This window comes from Centroberyx affinis, unplaced genomic scaffold (genome assembly GCF_046629955.1).
Source record: "Centroberyx affinis isolate AG114_WGS23_722 - 3 ecotype Tasmania unplaced genomic scaffold, CSIRO-AGI_Caff_v1 ptg002186l_1, whole genome shotgun sequence".
In the NCBI taxonomy this organism is placed as follows: domain Eukaryota; kingdom Metazoa; phylum Chordata; class Actinopteri; order Beryciformes; family Berycidae; genus Centroberyx; species Centroberyx affinis.
The window spans coordinates 178,171-197,739 of record NW_027280494.1 but is presented as its reverse complement, the minus strand read 5'-3'; the positions used below and the strand labels follow the sequence as shown (position 1 = coordinate 197,739).

Here is a 19,569-nt window from a genome sequence, read left to right as displayed (position 1 = left end):
CAACAAAGTACGTTTAAAACAAGGCAACAGTAAAGATGTCCTACCCCGCAAATGATGCAGACCCCCTCTGGGGCAATCAGGAACAAATATGTCACCTTGATTTGACCAATAACGGCCAAGCAGTGTAATTTTGAAAATGATGGAAGGCAGTGGTGAGAGCCGCCCCCATTTTAATTCTTTTTACTTTCTATTACATCATTAAAGCTGTTTTTTGTCATTTAAATGTGATTTTAATGTTATTGAAATGTAGTGTCTCTAACATGACTAACGTGTACACTAAATGCCTACACAAAAATGTATTTAACAAGCTAAAGAATCACATTGTTTTTAGCGGGGGCATCTTACTCCTTTAAGATAACTTATATAGAGGCTGACAAGGCTCTGTGGCCTCAGGACAATATTACAGTGTAGAGTTCAGCTGACACTCTTATCCAGAGCGATGCACATTGAGTGAGCAGCAAGTAAGGGTTCGGTGTCTTGATCAAGGACACATGGCTGTTAATGGACACAACATTCGCTGTTGTGGGAGTTCAACCTTTTGATTACAAGACAGTGGCCTGGGCTCTAATTTCCTGCATCAAGAGCATTAAGGTTAGTCCTCTGACAAGACGAGTGCTACAAAAGGTGGGTGCTGTACTTGTAAAAGATAAATTACAAGTAAAAGTACCACTCAAAATGACACCCCACAGTACATACCTTCAAGTCTTCAACATAAAAGCACCAACCAAATTGATATCCTAACACACACACACACACACACACACACACACACGCACACAATGCAAACCCCACAACTCAAGTACTAACAATATAATCTGATATCCAAATAAAATAAAAGTCACAAACATAACGAATAAAATAAAAGCACAAGTGACATCTAAATAAAAACAAAGCACCAACCAATTTTAGGTATTCCAACTAATCAGTATTTCCAGAACTACAGGACTAACCCTCAATTTTCAGGAGTTTGGTTTACATATGTAACGTCTGAAATCACTGCGCTAAAACAGAACCGTGTGTTGAGCTAGGACAGGTTTGATATATATAGGCTGTAAAAATGTGTTCCATCCACAAGTCAGTCATGTCTCTCTCTGTCTAACGCAATGAATGTGTTCAGCAGGAGTCTGATACTGAAAAGTAATATGTATTCCTATTACTTTAACAGTGAGATATAGAAAAAAGGCCTTTTCTGAAGTGTTAGGGCCCGCTGATAAGTGATCGACCAAGCTTCACTTATTTCAGTAAAATTTTAACTTTTGTAATTGGTTTGCATCTTATTGCTTTGTTTTCTTTGAATTTTCCAATGTCAAACACACCGATCCATAACCCCTACACCAACTGCACTGAGAAATTAGAGATATACAGAGAGAAACCCTCCCATGTTTTTTTCCTGAACATACAGTCCATGTCAAGATCTGTTTGCAATGATGTGCTGCTGCCCCCTATTGGACATATGCTAGCATAGAACAATACTGTGTTTACCAATACCTATAAATACTGTAACAGCATAGAAACACAGGTATGCATTTATTTCAGGGACATCTTAGTGTTTATCACTTATCTTTTATCCTTCAAATACAGTAGAAACAGGTTACTGTAAAATAAAAAGCAGCTTGGTGCATTTTGTCGGCTGGGAAATCCTACTGTGGAAGCACAGATAGAGTGAACTTTTCCAAAGAGTTTATTTTTGTATGTATCTATATACATAAACATTTACATTTACAATGCACTTTATGCAAGAGGTACAATCCATAATAACACTATAGGTATGCCCCATAATAACCACAGGTAAAAAGCCAAACAGTACTTGATGAAAGAAAGAAAGTGTGCTTTAGAAATGATGCAATTTAAAAGGTGTGGAGGAGCATTGTGTATAGCTGCTTTCTGAATGGAGCAAATCATGTTCTCAGGTAGGTTATTTAGGAGAAATTGCTGATGTCTGATGATCATTAGAGGAGTGACTCTCCTTTGACATCTCTGGTAATACTGCTGTGGAGAGAAGTGGCTCAGTTGACACTAACACTGGAAGGTTAATAGGTAGTTTGACAGTTGCTTTTTTCAGCAGTTGCCATGAAGTCCAAGAGGTTAAAGTACAATTCCACATGGCAGTATATATACAGCATGAAAAGGGCATTAATAAACATGGCACAATAGTATATTCTTATCAGACTGTAACTGGACATAGTAAGCTCTCATTGTTCAAAATACTATAACGTTAAAGGATATAAGAGTAGATAGAAAGCAAATGGTATCACGGTCTCTTCTGGAGGCATGATAGTGGTACAGTACTGTGATGACATTAAAAACTAATGAGGAGTACAGTTTCATATCAGGCACATTCATCTCTACAATTGCAAATTGCACTGCATTCAGCTGGAAGAAACAAATTGGCACTTTAAAAATGTGTGACAAATTTTGAAAAGTTTTGAAAAGCCACAGATTCAAATACAAACTATTTTTGAAACTGTTCATCATTATAGAAATACTGTTTAGTCAGTCGGCATGCTGAGGGTCGCTCCAGTAGCTTCAATACAAGAGTAACATTGTGTAAAACTGCACAAGAAATATAATGTACACACACTGTGATATTTAAAATGACCTCTTCTTCAAAACATTGTGTAACATAATTTCTGTACAAATAAACCATATAATTCACTTCAATATCTGCATCGTATACTTCACAATATATATTCAAAATACCAAATATCTCTTAGATATTCTAAAATGGTGGCAATTATTTTTCCCTTATACTAGCTGTAAATACTAATATGGAGCAAAGTTTGTTTTGAATATTTTTGCATTTGTGCTGCATCAAAATGCAGTTAAATCCATTACAGGACACAGATTGAAGATGTGTCATGTACAAAAATGTAGGATGTGATGTTTTCCTGCAGGATCAAAAGAGCAGGACGTTCTTGATAGTAGCTGCATAAATACAGCAAACCTTGACTTGTAAAACAAAATGTTGTCAGATGGCCCATGTAAAAAGGTGCAACTGTGGGACTGATGTTCCTATCTCAGGCTCTTGGATGAAGCGTGCAGCATATCCAAGCTGCTCCTGTACAGTAAAGGCTCCTGTGATCTGAACAAGAGAGCTTTCATGTGTTAGATCACTCTCCAACAAGAGGTTTCCACTTCACTCGCTTCTCCACACAGTTGCATCTCAGGACTCATTCCACCATACTGTGTTCCTACCACTAGGTGGCAGGCTTGTCAAAGATCCCCAGGTAATGTAATTCTCACACAGTAATCCGCAACAGGCCAGACATAATTTATCCTTACTGGTGTTCTGATTTCAGGTGCAGCAGGTAGCTATGTTGTACTCCATGGAGGAAAGGGGTTTGAGTTCAAGCAGTCATGGACAGCAGGGCTTGTGCATTTAATTGGGTAGGTGCTATAAAACAGTAGCCTCCTCCATGGCATTGACCCATCTGAAAAACAAGAAAGAGAAACATGAATCCTTGATCCTCCATGATCCTGTTCACGCAATGACACATGGGACACATAAGCTGCAATAGCGTATCTAAAGCACATACAAATCACTTTCTGTTACAAAGCAGCCTTGAATGGGAGGGAAGGGTATAGAGCTACAATAGTAGTGTGACAAATCACTACATGGTCCAAATGGGGTTTTAAATTTGTTTGTGTAAGGAAAGAACACTTCCTGAAATATCCTGATCCTGTACACCTGAAAATAAAAAGCTATGACGCAAAGCATTCCCATGTCAACAATAACTGCAGAGGGCTATAAATTACAATTATGATAAGCCTGTGTGATCCTTACAATATATATACTATTTTTATTACAAATTAATAAACAATGACGCAAAAGTGGAATTGGTGGAAATAATCAAAATCAGGTTCCTGGACAGAAAAAGAGTAAAGAAATTCAATGTATTGTTCAAAATGTTTTGTAAATGATAAAAGATGGTGTCACCGTGATTATTTTACCACACTGACGATACAGTATGAAGTAGGCAATAGCCCATCTGTGATTTGTACTTTTTACTCCATAATAATTTTTCAGGACGGTCAATACTTCCCCTTTTGTAGATCATTAAATTTAGCTGAGAGGTGCTTCTTTCAGATGGTGATGACAGTAAGTAACGACAAGCCATTCCTGAATAAGCTGTCAACACCTATTGTGCCAGTTTGCGCCTTTTGTGCAGGAAAGATTCAGTTGGAAGAGATAAATGCAGGCAATGGCCTTTTATAAGAATGTTCTGTCAACCTGAGAGGTTACCAGCGTGAATGCCACTATTGGTCAGAACTGTACAATGTAAGAGGCCTATTGTCATTTTTCACCAGTTACAGACTTTCATTTTCCCTTGTCAAATCAAATCAAGTAAAAGTGCGTCTAACAAAAAAATCCCAGTTTTAAAAAGCAACAAAAGATACAGATGAACAACACAGATGAAAAATAAGAGAAAACAAACACACCACAAAAATGAATTTTACTTGCTGTCTTGAAAAACAGACTGGCCAGTGAGGGGCTAGTGTGGCCAAACCAGATCCACCACTGTTGAGGCACCTTATGTGGCTCCATTCACAAACCATATGGATGTATTCTCACCAAAAATGATGTCATCCATCTTCGATAAATGACAGAGGTCATATGGGACTGGGAGGAAAGTGCTCTCTGGTGGCAAAGTGCTGCACTACACACCAAAGAGTTGATCCTCCCTGCCGGCTGTCACACATGCCAGAAATGCCAACCAGCAAGCAGCTGACACCACCTCACCTCTCCCTGGTGGTCTAGTGGTTAGGATTCAGCGCTCTCACCGCCGCGGCCCGGGTTCGATTCCCGGTCAGGGAACAAGCTTTTAACAGCCTCTGCAGCTACAATACACATAAATAACGAATGCTGTGGTTCTGTCTACCTATATGTGTTCAGTGGTGCTGCTGACCTGCGTGCGGTGTGTGGATCGTCCGCTCTAAAGGTGTAGTAGAGGGTCTTCTTGTGGTAGAGCTGGAACACGCTGCTGCTCTCCTCTCCCTCCGGCCTCTCAGACAGCTTGACGGTGAAGCCCTGCAGAGGCAGACTCTCTGAAGCCACTTTATCCTGAGGAGACCAGGGAAGAGGATACACATCAAGTACAGACCTGGCATATAAGTTAAAAACACCAATCATATGTATAGAGATATGTCAGTTACAAGTATTTCATGCTGTACAGAATGAAGAATAAAGCAGCGCAATATTCAAATGCATACTTGCCAAAAGAAACAGAGAGAGCACAGAGATTCCCATGATTAGGAAAGTAATTAGTGTTGTGCCCAGAGGAAAGGAAAAGATAATTGGGCTGTAGAACAAGCTGCGGAAGTGTGAACGTTAACTTGCTTTTAGTTTTGTATGGCTCTGGCCAGACTTGAGGAGGGAGAGGGATAGACAAAGGTTGTGTGAGTGTGTGCGAGTGTGTGCAAAGGCCTCCCTGAATCAGTGATGATGAGCGAGTGTGTGTTTCGGGGCTGGTGTGGGAGACTCTGTGCCCCCTCACCTCACGGGCTGTGAAGGTGTAGAGCACCTTGTCTTTGAGGAGGAACCACAGCCGCTTCCACTTCCTCTTGCTCTTCTTTCGGCGCTGCAGGCTGCCGCTCATGGTGGAGCCCTCCGCCCCCAGTGACACCTGGTGTTTCACATGACACATTAGATATACGAACAGATATAAACCCAGATTGATAGATAGACAGACAGATACATAGATAAACAGTGCACCCTAGAGGCAGTTGTTTTGCACTACATGTTGGGATCTAGATGTCTCCCTTGCTGCCATACATGCCAGACATTCCAACACACAACAGGCTTGTCACACACATACATGTGCAGCTCCCTGGTGGTCTAGTGGTTAGGATTCGGCGCTCTCACCGCCGCGGCCCGGGTTCGATTCCCGGTCAGGGAACAGGTCTTTATTTACTTGTACAGAATAAACCCATTTGTTCATATAAGGCTGGAGCAAACTGAGGATCATTGGGTTGATTTAAATCAGATTTACCTATCTTGACAGTTGGAAACCCTGTTCATGGCCAATGGTTGGTTTGACTGAATCTTACCCACCCTGATCAACTCAGACTGATCTGAGCGGCCCTAATAATGTTTGATATTTACCATCCGACATCCGGACGGGTCCTTAAGTGTGTGGTGATCACGGATTCATTCCAAGAGTGGAAACCGACAATATCCAATGACAAGCGAGTTTATAGTATGGTGAGGCGGAAGCATTATATTACATAGTTACATAAATTATAACAATTCACACCTGTTTAAGGTCCTTGAAATTAAAAACTTAGGAAACCTGTCCTACAATGAATGGAACTTACCTTTTTTCTGACCTATACCTCAGGCCTTGTTGACAGCATCTCTCCAGCCACAGCTTGACCCAAATTATCTTTTTTGTATTTTTACATTTTTTTTGTTGAGTGCATATTAATGCACATTAATTTTGATATACCTCATCCTTGCCTAGGAGACAAAAAAATCTGTGAAATCTGTCGTTATGTGTACGATGCAACGCGTTTTCAAAATTGTTAAGGATTTGAAAAGTCTTCGAGTGTGTCCCCAGCCTAAATCCACTTGCACAAAAGAAGGCACAGGTGGAGGGAAGGAAGGATGCTGCGTTAGACATGTAACAGAGGTACAGATGGCAGAGAGGAGGTGTATAGTCCACCTGGTTGAGAGGGGAGGTGCACTTTCTGCTCTTCCACAGACTGGGAGGCTGCAGGCTCTGGAAGACAGCAGAGAGGGGACGGCTGGCCCGGTGAGACCGAGGGCTGGAGTTACCGCAAGCCCCCGACACACTGCCACCTGCACACACACACACACGCACACACACACACACACAAACACAGTTAATACAATTTTCTGGGGAACAGAAAGCCTGGTGGGCAAACTGAAACCAGCACACCTCTACGTACAGAAAGCCAAGACTCACCTCTTTTCCTGAGCTCGGCGTAGCAGTGGTCACACACTTTGACCACCCTGTCTTTGAGGTACTTCAGTGGGTATCTGTTCCTGGAACAAGCACGACACACCACCTGCTCCGAGAGAGAGAGAGACAGAATACAAGGACATTTACAAACCACAGAGAGACAGCATCCAATTGAAAAAATCGCACATACTCTCACAAAATGATCAAAAGCACAAAAGTACAAATTATAGTCTATTTTAAAGGAGAGCAGGTTACTTAAGTCTTTGGCTGATAGAAATTATAACTTTTACTTAGAGATATTTAGTAATGAACTTCACATAATGATTTTATTCCAAAATGGATATATAGCATTTTGAACGAAAGCACCTCATTTTATTTTATTTCTATTACAACGTTGTGCTCTGATTCTGGCCAATAATTTCAATTGTATACTCTACACTGAACCAAAACTGTAATAAATATCGATCAGAAACAAATCAAAGTCGTTTCTATTGTACAACGTCTATTGTGCTGTGTGTCTGACCTTGCCGCAGGCGTTGCAGTGGTGTCGTCTGAGTGTGAGGCTGAAGTCGGAGGTACAGTTCATACACATCATCACATGGGACACCGGCACCAGAACTGGAGCGGCCTCACCCAGAGCCATCCACAGCTTCTCACGGGCCTGCACACACACATTAGATAGTGGAGACAGCCAGGTCAGGATGATGTTAAGGTGGTACAACCACACACTGCATGACCTTTATGGTAGTATGTGGCAATACACAAGAACAAAGCTGGGGCTAATAAACACACCTTATCCTTATTGTTAGTTACAGTGATATTTTTAATTTTACATTATAGGTAGTGTCTGAAATTGTTTCAATTTCAGTAGTTATATTATTGTTAGCTAATAAAAAATATTCATTACCGTTATCCAAAAACAGAATATTCACATCCACCTATTTAGTCGTCTCTCTCTTTCAGTGGTTGCAAGTACGTTCTGAAGTAGCCCAGATGAAAAAATGGCAAGAAGTTTTACTCTTTCCAGGTGGAAGTATTTCCACTAATGTGATTTCTTTGAGCAAAAGGAGGACAAAATCATTGGACATCAATGCACTTTGCTTACCCTTATCATTCACATGGAAGTGCAAAGGTGAGGGAATTGAGTTATCTTGACTTTTGAGGGTAAAAGAGGATGCAATCACCAATTTTAGGGCTGCAAGGGACAACTAACATAACATCTACTGTTAAAATTACTGCGCCCAGGCAGTAATGACTGTGTGTCAAGCTAACACTACTTCATTATCCAGTGAGTTAAATGTGTGTTTTTAACTTTTGACCTAAAGCATTTGTTTTTTGTTATCTACCCAAAGTTTGTCTTTCTTACCTCACTGCAGGGTCCACCAAACGTACAGAGTCCTGCAGCATGGTCCGCTATGGCCCGACTCAGCGTGTGGAACCAGTCCTCCCTCTCCCCAACCGAGCTGAGGAGAAATACAGAAACACTGTCGGACCTGATGCTTCTGAAAGGCTTGTGTCAGTCAGTAAAGATTCACGGATCTTTGAATTCAGTGTCTTGTCAGTCAACCAGTCAGTTGCTCACCTGGCAGAGAGTGTGATGGTAATGTCGGACACCTCAATCTTCAGACAGTTCAGCACATTGTCTAGGACAGGTTTGCTCACCTGTATGTGTGGGGGGCAAAAAACACATCACAAGTCCAGTCAACAAACTTTGTGCACAGAGACGACATGGGAGGGTCAGAGGTCATGTGATCAGTGGAGATTGTCATAGAAGTGAAAGGTCAATGTACCTTCATCCCAGACAGAGATAAGGTGTTCTTCAGCCTGTATTTCCCATCCTGCTGAGGGTAGGTGTACAGCATTATATCATTCATCTGATGGAGGAAACAGAAATTAAGAGAAAATGAGGGGTATAATATATGAGAATTCATTCATTCATTCATTCTCGCCACCTGCTTTTGAAAAGTATAACATGGTAGATAAATGAGAATATTAAATCATTTTTTGTTTAACTAAAATAGTACCCTAATCCCCAATTATTTGGAACGTAATAATGCCAAATCACCACAAGGAGGCGGTGTTACCCTGAGCAAAATATCCAAAACTGCTTTGTTCCACAAATCTCATTGTTTAATCCTCCTTGAAACCGACTTGTTGGGCTCGGCTGCTTGGATTATGTTTCCTTTCACACTATTCACACACCTCTGTGCGACCCGTCAGCCACCAGTTCCCATGTAACCACACAACAAAGTCAGGCATTCAAAAAAGGAGAAAAAAAATAAAAACCCTCAGCGTTTATTTGCTTGTCAGACCAAAACTATTGTGATCCCCCAGAACATACTTGGAATCCATTGTGTTCTGAGAGGTATTTTATTTCTGCCCTGACAAAAGAGATGACATCATTGGTCACACCTAATGTGTGCTCTAAACATCCGCTGGGGCCGTAAAGGCAGCATCCAGGAATTCTCCACCCTGCTCCGGGCTCCTGGCTCCAGGCCGGCCCTGGCCTCAGGCTGTATACCGCTCTCAGCTCAGCTGCTGTGAGAACCAGGCCTGGGTGGAACCGAACTCCTCCACCACAACAACAACAGCCACAGTTACTGGTCTCACTGGCTGGCTGGCTGGAGACAAAACAGCACGTGATCGCCAGGCCTGTCAGCCCTGACCGCGACCTCTGGGCTGCGGCCGCCGCTGTTCGCCTGCCCCACCCGCCGCTACTCATTTACTCTGAGGCTCCTTAAACACAGATCCCACACTAAATAAACCAGAGCGCCAACAGAATTCACAAATGACTTTTCCAGAGACACAAAATGTACCTACTTGACCCTGTGGCGTCTTAGACATTTACTCTTTCAGCAGCACCGTTTCATCTCAGCCAGCAACCCTTCACCTCCTTCACCTGCCTTTCTCACTCATTCTCTCTTTCCTCTGGCAGTCCCCTCTATCTCTCCGCTTCATCCTCCCTTTAATCCCTTCCCTCACTCACTCATCCTGCTTCCCTTTCTTCTTCGAGGCCAGGCCCCGACGGTGGTGTAAGACGGGTGTAAGGGTGCGGCTTCTCTCTGTCGCTGAGGTGAATGATGGCTTTCATCTTCGCCGTTGTTTGGATTCCCTTTCGTTAAAAGCCCATAAATTTACACCTGACCCTTGGAAGTCATTCACTTCAAGGGAGCAAATGGCTATATAACCTTTATAGCCTGGAAGCATCAACCACCAAGCCCTTTCTGCTATCGCTCAACTACAATCCTGTTTAGAGGGATTGGGGGAAGGATGGAACAAAATGAGAGAGAGAGACAGAGAACCTCGATTTTTGTTTTCTATTGGGATCAAACGGTATATGGCAAAATCATAGTGCAGCTCCTTTGGATACATAACTCAAACGTAATTCATACTACGAGACAGCGCGGATTACACATGGAACAATAGAGTGTGCTTCTCTATTTCACGTTGTGCGTTTGTGTAACACCCTCACCCCTCACCCCTCAACCCCCACCCCTTCCACCTCCTCCTCCCTGCATTCTACAGGGTGTCTGGCCTTCACTTTGCTGTCAGTCCCCTCCCTATACACAGGAAGCCGGCATCCAGTGACCCACACCAAACATCCTGTAAGGAAGCGGGGCCCTGGAAAACAAGTCCTGAGAGAGGAGGAGAGCAGAGCAGAGGAGAGGGAGGCCCTCGCTGGATGGGTGTGGTGTATAGTGGAGGTCTACGGCCTTGGCCTCCTCCCCACCCCCCACACCTACCCCCGCAGGGTGACCTCCACCCAACGTTCCCCCATATTTTCGCAGATAGCAGCTATCTGTGTTTTCGCTATTGTTTCGAAAAGACGGCAGGTGCTTTCTGCTGCTGTACCGGCTGATCGACACGCCACTTCAAAATCACGGATGTAACAATGACATAACAGCAACTTTATGGTCTGGCAACGTGTCTGGAGGCTACAGTGGTACGGTAGGCGATAGAAATATTACCAGAAACAGGTGTCGGGGCTGCCTGCTTTTTCTGGAAACCTTCATGAGCGTGCCCTCTTTGACGAACACCTGCCAAAAGAACGCAGCAGAGAGAGAGAGAGAGAGAGAGAGAGAGAAAAGCATGAGAAAAGCATGTTAGCCTGTCAAAGCGCTGCCTACATCCGCTCTGGGTCATTAGATCCTGGGTAGGCCTATGAGGACTGGCATTCAGATAGCATTACAGAGCGATGTGTTGTTGTGTTTTGATAGTGAAACAGAGTAACGCTGTCCAGACGGTGCTCACCCTTCCGGGCTTCAGGAGGTCCCTCTTGCCTTTGACACTGTACTCTATGTGGACCAGACGCAGCAAGTTCTCCTGAGAGAGAGAGAGAGAGAGAGAGAGAGAGAGAGAGAGAGAGAGAGAGAGAGAGAGAGAGAGAGAGAGGAGGGGGAGAGCAGAGAGATGGGGGGTGATTTTCCAGTGATTGACGGAAGGAGAGAGAGAATGAAACTGTCCCTGTTTGTTTGTGAATGAAAGGGAGGGAGACGGAAAGGGATGTGATACTGGAAACTGACTGGGAGACAGAGATAGAGGGAGCCTGTGTTTCCACTGTCTGTCAGTCTGTGTGTGTGTGTGTGTGTGCGTGTGCGCACAGACGCGTGCATGTTTAAGAGAAAGAAAGGGAGTGTGATAGACAGAGAAGGCAAGAGATAGTGAGGCACAGAGGATCTTGACAGCGAGAGGCGAGAAATACGGTGGGGGGAGGGTTTGTGTGTGTGTGTAGGTGTGTGTGTGTGTGTGTGTGTGTGTGTGTGTTTGTGTGTTCGCATGCGTGAATTATCTGCATGAACTGTGCATGTGTGAGGGGAGTGTAAGTCATGTCCACCCTCACACTGCACCCTTTGTAACGATGCACCTGGGACCTTTTGATGACATCATCTTTCCTGGCCCTTGCATTAATCAACAGGCTGCAGAGGCCAGAGAGAGAGAGAGAGAGAGAGAGAGAGAGAGAGAGAGAGAGAGAGAGAGCAGAGAGCAGAGGGATAGAGCTCTCCTTCACTTCACCATGAGACTGTCATCCAGAAGAGGGATTGATACACAGAAAAACCTCAGCTGTCTATTTTTGTCTAATTTCTTCACGCTTGACCTCCATCCTCAAATCGCTCTTTCATTGCCAAGCAAAATATAAAGATGCATCTCAATAACAGCAACGCAGCGCTGTGAATAAGTCAAACTAAACAGTCTGAATTTAAACACATGGGGTGTGTCCGGACTAAACTTACCCCCTGTTTGAGATTGTCATTGGCCTGGTCTGCCACCTCGGACACGATCACCAAGGCAGCTGCAACACAAACAGAGAAAGAAAGAGACAGGGAAAAGATTTATGCGCAGACCTATTCAGTGAAGACACACTCTGTGACTGTGTCTCAACAACTGGCCCCTGATACATATCTAGCAGCTGCAGTGTGTGTGTGAGCTAGCTGTGTGTCTTTGACTGCTGAATCATATCAATATTATGGCATATTATGACTGAATATCACAGTGTTCCTAAAGCAGAGAAATAAGAGGCTTGATCCTACAGGCTTACCTTGTGTGTCTTCGTATTCTTTAGAATCAGGAGAGAGGTTGTTCAGGTAATCTGGAAAAGAGGCAGACAGATGAGTCAAGACAGGAAAACATGGCAGACATAGACAGATAAACTGCTTTTATTTGTAAACTGAAAGAGACAGAGAGAGAGACAGACAGACATAGACAGAGGGACAATGAGGGCCCAAAGAAACAGAGACATTGTGTGTGTGTGTGTGTGTGTGTGTGTTTTACCTGTGAGTAGCATGCGGTATTGGAGCACTCTCACTATAACCTGCAGGAGCTGGTGTTTCAGTGGGACTTCAGCTCCGTCTGGGCCCCGTGTCTGCACGCACACACACACACACACACACACACACACACACACACACACACCATCAGTTTGATTTGAAAAGAAGAGGACACAAACATACCCGTATGCCAACATGTTTGTATGAAAGGTGCTATAAATTTACCATCATACAGGACATATACAAACTAATGCATGCACACTTGAACATGCGCCTAAATATCGTGTATATCAGAGGTTCTCCAACATTTTAATTTCCATAAACCCCCAGATAGACACACATGAGTCTATTGGCCCCCATTTGATAAGATTCTGTCCCTGGGATCCTATATGAGAGGGTTTTTATTATTGTTTAATTACAACTGAATTATAACTGTCTACACCTTGAACCTCTGATTAGAAAAGCCATTCTTATGTATTCTCCAACTGGGATAATTTCCAGTCAATTAAATTACAGTGAAATTAAACTCTTCCTCATTTTGATGGGGATCCTCTGGAACCCTCTCAAGGACCCCTAGGGGTCCCTGAACCCCACTGTGAGAACCACCGCTCTATATACCCTCTAAATGAGGATAACCTCTATTTAGATGCTGTGATTCAAGGTCAGATGTGACAAAGGCAATGTTAAGACAACCTTGGCAGACTCAGCTGACCTTTATACATCTTTCCACCACACAAAAACCTCAACAACTCCCATTCTTCCTCTCAAAGCAGTCATTTACCAGGTGAAAGGGGAAAGAAACCGGCACAATAAAAGAGAGATCTAGAAAATCAATCAGGATCTAATTGTCTCTGACAGGTATTTATGCCCTGAGCGGTATGGGAGCAATGGGGGACCAGGCACACACACACACACACACACACACACACACACACACACACACACACACACACAGACACACACAGTGTTTTCTAATCCAATAAAGTCCTATCCTTCATTAGAGAGGCACAGATAGCACCCTGCGGGAAACAGCATCTTCATCAGATTTACACTGCGCGCGCACGCACACACACACACACACACACACACACACACACACACACACACACACACACACACAGTCACACACACACTCACGCAAGAACCCACACAGACGCACACATACGGTAGCTCTGACATCCAATCTCATACACATTCACTAACACACACAACATAGCATTGATGCCCACAGACACACACACACACACACACACACACACACAGGCCAGTGATGAGATAACAGTGATGGGCCCAGTGAAAGGGAGGGATGGGATGCGAGTTAAACACACCACTCTTTGTCTTCATTATCGCAGCCTGGAGTGGCGAGTCAAAAATAAAACAGATAGGCTGGCAGGTTTCTAGTAACGACTGTTGCCTCTTTTAATGAAAGCTCACTTCTCGTTTCTTTCTCTATTCTTTTTGCCTTGTCATCATTCCCGCTGTCCTCTCAGTCGTCTCTGTTTGCTCTCTCCCTTTTTTTCTCTCTCTCTCTCTCTCTCTCTCCCCTCTTTCCTTTTCCCCCCTCTCTTTCGGGCTCTCTCCTGATGGGTGCGTGATTCACAGAGTACAATTATAACAAGCTCTACATCATTAAACCTCCTCTCGCCCGTCAGAACATCCGCTCTCCTCAAGTATCGCTTGTAAATTGTCATCCAATTGACACTTGTTCAGAGGAAGTGGCATTCTGTGCCGCGCCAGAGATGATAATTAGCGTGGGGTTTGTTTGGGTGAGCGAGCCAAAGAGAGGAGGAGAGAGGAGGGAGTGCGATGCCTCATACCAGGAGATAAAGACACACACACACACAAGCACAAACAAACACACTTCTCAGTCTCTGTCACGGCCAGCTGACTTGCTGCCTGTACACACACACACACACACACACACACACACACACACACACACACACACACACACACACACAACTGATCTAATTGGGGAGTTGTAAAGGAGGCTGCTTCTCTAATTAGCTTCTGTCTGCCTCATTGCCCAGCTGCCTTTACAGGGAATTCACTCCATCCCTCTCTCACTCTATCTCTCTCTGTCCACCTGCTGCACAGCCAACTTCCCCCCCCCCCCCCCCCCCCCCCCCCTCCTCCTCCTGGGCTTCTTGCACAAGGGAACATACAGGCCTTATACAAACATGGGCCATGACATGAATACAAATCCACGCTGAAGTGGTTTGTAAAGATATTCAGTATAGAAACAGCTTCACAAGAGCCACACCGTTAATGTATGCCTATGCAGAGCAAATATTGAAAACTCACACACTCTTCTGACACACACAGACACAGATAGACACACGTGTGTATACATGGACACACATACACACACACATATACACACACAAATGCAGTGTATTGGCTGATGTTTATAGATGGTCCAGTAAACAAGCAACTGGCTGTGGAGAGGAGGCTTTAATCCTGTAAGGGTCTAGCAGTGATCTGATCAGGGTCTATGGCTACTTCATCACTGTCATCACCACATCCACAATGAAATTACTACCAGCTACACTGCTGGACCTCGGCTTATAGCACTAAGAAGGGGGGGGGGATAGAGAGAGAGAGAGATGGTGACAGAGGTATAAGGATTAAAGGATTGTGAGAGAGAGCAAGGGAAAAAATGAAGAATGACGAAGAACGAACCCTTCACCGAAATTCACAAAAATACGGTAACAGCAAACAGTGAATGAAACATTCAAGTCACCTATGAATAAGCAGCCAAATGGCTTCCATTCCGGTGAGATGATGACTGGTCAAAGTGCCACTCAGCTGGCAGATAAATGAGCGCTGTCCCTCTCAGTGGAGGGTCTAGTGCATCCAGTGACCTGTATGAACCTCTTCGCTCTCCCTCGGCCCTCCTTCTCCCTCATTACAGTGGGGTCACACACACCCTGGAAGTCCCAAGGCAGTGCTCTGATACAGCACAGCATCCATCACACACTTTCAACTCACACACAATGCCCCAGGCTACAGGCTTATTTGCAATATGGGAAACTTAAATGCAATATGCGGTGCGAGCGAGCAAGTATGGGGAATCTGCCAGTTAGACTGAGAAAAGGCTCTTGAAAATGCCTCTGGGTGTGTTTTTTTGTATAGTTCGTTTTAGATGAACCACACTCAGTCTTTGGATGGATCAAAAAGAGGATTGAGAGAAAACAAACTTAGCTCTCTTTGCACTCACATTGTGTTATCTATTGGAATAAAAAACAACCACCAACTCCTTTGCTGGTTCAGCTCAGCTCATATAAGATCCTTTCATACCTACATCTTTCTTTGCAAGTCAATCCATTTGTGGCTATTATAGATAGCAATTAGTGCTTTATGATGTGAAAAGGGGCTAATATCTACTTCATAAGCCTAAAAGAGATAGGCACATTATTGACTTTGATCAAGGTTATCATGAGCTGAATCTAATCACTTTAATGGCTGAAACAGACCAGGTGTGAAAACACCCTCTGTTATACATGCTGTAAGATACTAAAGGTCAGTGTTTACTGAACATGGCAGTGGCTTAGAGGCTTCATCTCTCACCTCCTCTCTCCTCTTCACACTGGTTGTACTAAAGTCTGGCAGAGCCAAAGTTTTTCTGGAAAGGGGCAGCTGCTATTGAATATTCATGAGAAGAGACAGTTGGTGCCTTGTCTGTTTGCTTTTCTAATCAATATAGAAACGCCTGGAACCATTGTGTCAGCCATTCACAGCTGATCAAAGTACAGCATGGAACTGTTAACTCATGAACTTGGGTATGGAGGTGTTGGACAGGTATAAACCCAAGCAAAAGGTCTATATTAACACATTGAGAGCATTGGCAATACTTCTGGCAATAATTCTTTAGATGTACAGTATGTCAAATAAGCATGAGTATTAAACACTGCCTCTATGAAAATAAACCATCCTTTCATTATCAAACAAAGAATATGGAGGAATATATTTCATTCTATGTCTATTTTTTTTCTATTCAAGGTGACCTGTGTGGCTTCAGCTCCATGAACAATGAATCAATTCTATAGACCAGGACATCGCCACATGGAAATGAGAAATCTATTGCTGCATCTCTATGGTCTTATCTATGGCTCTCTTAATATCCTGTCCTTTAGTTAATAATGGTCAATATCCTTATCATTAGCAGCCTTGCCCATACACATTCCCATTCAATGTAAAGATACAGTGTTGAATAAGAGAACCAGGTGAATTTGTGGACTACTGCAGTCGTATTAGGAAAAGCCTTGCTGAATTTTGATTCTGGCACAATCTTCCCAAATCCTACTCTCCCTGTTCTTCGGGGAGGAGCGGGGGTGAAGATGAGAGTTTGGAGTTGGGTGGGTATAAAATATGAGACTATGACAGTGGAAAGGTCAGTCCCGCGGAGAGGAGCAGGATAGAGAGGGTTTAGAAAGGCCATTATCTCCCCATGGAAGCTGGGTGACAAAACCTAAGCTGAGAGCTGCTGAGTGAATGCCAGGGGAAAAGCCTGGTTCGATCTCTGCTGTGGCAGAAACACCCACAAAGCTTCAGTTTCCCTCCACAAACATGAAAGGTAAACCGGAGATTCTCTGTGTGACACTGTCAAAACAGTTTCTCCAGTTACTCTCTGCAAAGAGGATCTTTGGGTATCACGCAATGCCTTAAACATAAAACCCCACACTTAACGAACACTCAGCACATTATCATAAAAACAATGACATGGAAAGACAATAAGTCCAATGACAGGCAGATGTCGAGGATGTCCAGTGCAGCACAGAAATCCTCATCCCACCCAGCTGAACATCCGGTCAGGTTGCAGTCTTTGTCCAGTGTTTTACCTCAAACTTCTTGACGATGCCGGCGAAGGCAGGGTTGCTCCTGCAGCTCTCCTCCAGTAAGGACATGCTGCGGTCATACTCGGAGATATAGGTGTCAAACACCCCAAAGTCCTCCCGACGTGATAGGACCACATCGACCACCCTCGGGCTCTCCTCCCTACACAGACAGGAAAACAACAGTGTGGAGGAGTTCTTTTTGCAGTGTAATTTTGGGGAGTCAAAGGAAAAATCCACCCTCAAATACAAATACTTCAATCTGCCTCGTCTACTTAGTTAGTGATTTCACATTTCCCAGAATGACTTTTGACAACCCCCACAGAACAAGCGTGTGTTTGTTGCACTCAGCTGTGGGTTATACGAGTAGGTGGAGAAAATAAGTGGAGCGCTCCTTACTTAAGGCATAACATGTTTTGTAGCTGCATTGTATTCTGGTCTATCGAGGCTATTGTCAATGGAGAAATTGTTATCTCTGCCTCTGCTACAGTGGATTTCTCTGCTACAGTGGATTGCTGTATGATTGTTGACGTGTTGGTGCAAAATTGTGAGTCTAGAAAGAAGTCCTTGCTATTTCATTTGACACTAAAACCTGATGTTTACTGTTGAATGGATATTTTTCTGCATCAAACTTGGCAGGAGTAAGAAAAATACACCATCAAATAACAAAATGGGCCCAGCAATGCAAGGTGCATCGCCACTAGCTGTTTTTGTAGCATGTTTGAGGTATTCTAGGGTGAATTTTTCCTATAAGGACAGAGCCAATCAATATGCAGCATTTTGTTTATTTTTTGATATTGATCCCCTGTAGGAGAAACTCATCTCTTCGCAGAATCAGCTACAAATCAGCACACCTAGTGGTAGGGATTGTACTTCAGTGTTAGGGGTGGATTCTTGCTGTCATAGAGGCTTGAACCCTGGTCTTCCAGTTGAAAGACGGTCTCCCGTATCACTACGCCCTCCTGCTGCCCGTTTTGAAACAGCACCATTACCTGCATCGAGTTTCTTACCATTGGCTGATGCGTTCCTCCAGCTCAGTGAGGATGTTGCTGTGGAGGGTGTAGACCTGGGGGAGCATGCCCAAAATCTCCTCCAGCCTCTGCTCCTCCAGCACCGCCTCCCCCTCCTCACTCACTGCCTCAACCACCGCTGACCTGAAGTCCTACACAAGAAAACGAGGGAGAGGATTAGAGAGGAGATATGCAAATGAGAGATTTTTAAGAGGAAGAAAGTGTGTGGGAGAAGCTGTGGCCAAACAGAGAAAGAGAGAGAGAAAGGAATAGAGTAAAAGGTTGGGAGAGAGGATCGAAGGGGAAAGGGAAGGAGACAGAGTAGGAGAAGTGAAAGGGGGGATGAGGAGTGAACGGGGAGAGAAAAAGGGAAGGAAGGAAGGTCAGATCCTCCTAAACATCCTTCCTGCCACCCTCCCTTCAAATTGACTCTCACCTCAGTGCCCCCTCCCTTGCTTTGGGCTCTGTCCAGGCATTCAGGAAAGGCGGCACATGAGTTACATACCAGGTGCTGTTGCATAATGACCTTGGTACTCAATGATACAATGCTATTATTCATAGCCACTATTCATTTTCGCATTGACATACACCTCAATTACACTGATATACCTAAGTTTAAGTCCATTGAGCTCTATGACATAAAACATGTGCAATTGCCAAGTAGAACAGGCCTTAATAGCTGCAGTGTCAGTAACTATGAGGACTAATACATGAGGAGTTATGGCAACTGGGAGTGAATGTCCAGAGGAGAGGATATTTATCTACTCAGCGAATGGGGAAAAAATACAGATGAAAGCATGCGAATCGTTAGGAGGTTTCAACAAAGCTTTAAAAAATATCACTTGTCTCTGTCGGCAAAGCTGTCTGGCTAACTAACATCATATATAATGTAAAGCCATAGCGTGTCAGTAAGGGACAAGTGTCTGGAGCCCATCCATTCCGGCTTTGAGTAAAGCGCAGACATAAAACAAATAGAGATGTCCCAGTCGGCTGGGAGATAATGTGGTGACACCGGACGCTTCAGAGCCTGCCGTTC

General features: G+C 43.9%; 1 protein-coding gene and 2 non-coding genes across 3 annotated transcripts in view; 2 read left to right on the top strand and 1 right to left on the bottom strand.

Moving 5' to 3' along the window:
- Positions 1–1,716: 1,716 nt before the first annotated feature.
- The window catches only part of fgd5a (FYVE, RhoGEF and PH domain containing 5a), a 33,899-nt gene continuing 16,046 nt past the window's right edge, over positions 1,717–19,569 (bottom strand). The window contains exons 6-21 of the mRNA XM_071532371.1: positions 18,534–18,685; positions 17,530–17,686; positions 12,693–12,783; positions 12,460–12,510; positions 12,155–12,213; positions 11,175–11,246; positions 10,892–10,960; positions 8,714–8,797; positions 8,506–8,585; positions 8,290–8,386; positions 7,447–7,584; positions 6,927–7,029; positions 6,663–6,799; positions 5,496–5,624; positions 4,908–5,062; positions 1,717–3,431 (exon numbers count right to left, since the gene is read on the bottom strand). Of these exons, the coding sequence (XP_071388472.1) occupies positions 3,395–3,431; positions 4,908–5,062; positions 5,496–5,624; positions 6,663–6,799; positions 6,927–7,029; positions 7,447–7,584; positions 8,290–8,386; positions 8,506–8,585; positions 8,714–8,797; positions 10,892–10,960; positions 11,175–11,246; positions 12,155–12,213; positions 12,460–12,510; positions 12,693–12,783; positions 17,530–17,686; positions 18,534–18,685 (1,611 nt within the window). The 3' untranslated portion in view covers positions 1,717–3,394. The remainder of the gene's footprint in view (positions 3,432–4,907; positions 5,063–5,495; positions 5,625–6,662; positions 6,800–6,926; positions 7,030–7,446; positions 7,585–8,289; positions 8,387–8,505; positions 8,586–8,713; positions 8,798–10,891; positions 10,961–11,174; positions 11,247–12,154; positions 12,214–12,459; positions 12,511–12,692; positions 12,784–17,529; positions 17,687–18,533; positions 18,686–19,569) is intronic.
- trnae-cuc (transfer RNA glutamic acid (anticodon CUC)) lies at positions 4,745–4,816 on the top strand. Its single transcript has one exon. It is a non-coding gene; the product is annotated as a tRNA-Glu (tRNA).
- trnae-cuc (transfer RNA glutamic acid (anticodon CUC)) lies at positions 5,826–5,897 on the top strand. The gene has a single exon. It is a non-coding gene; the product is annotated as a tRNA-Glu (tRNA).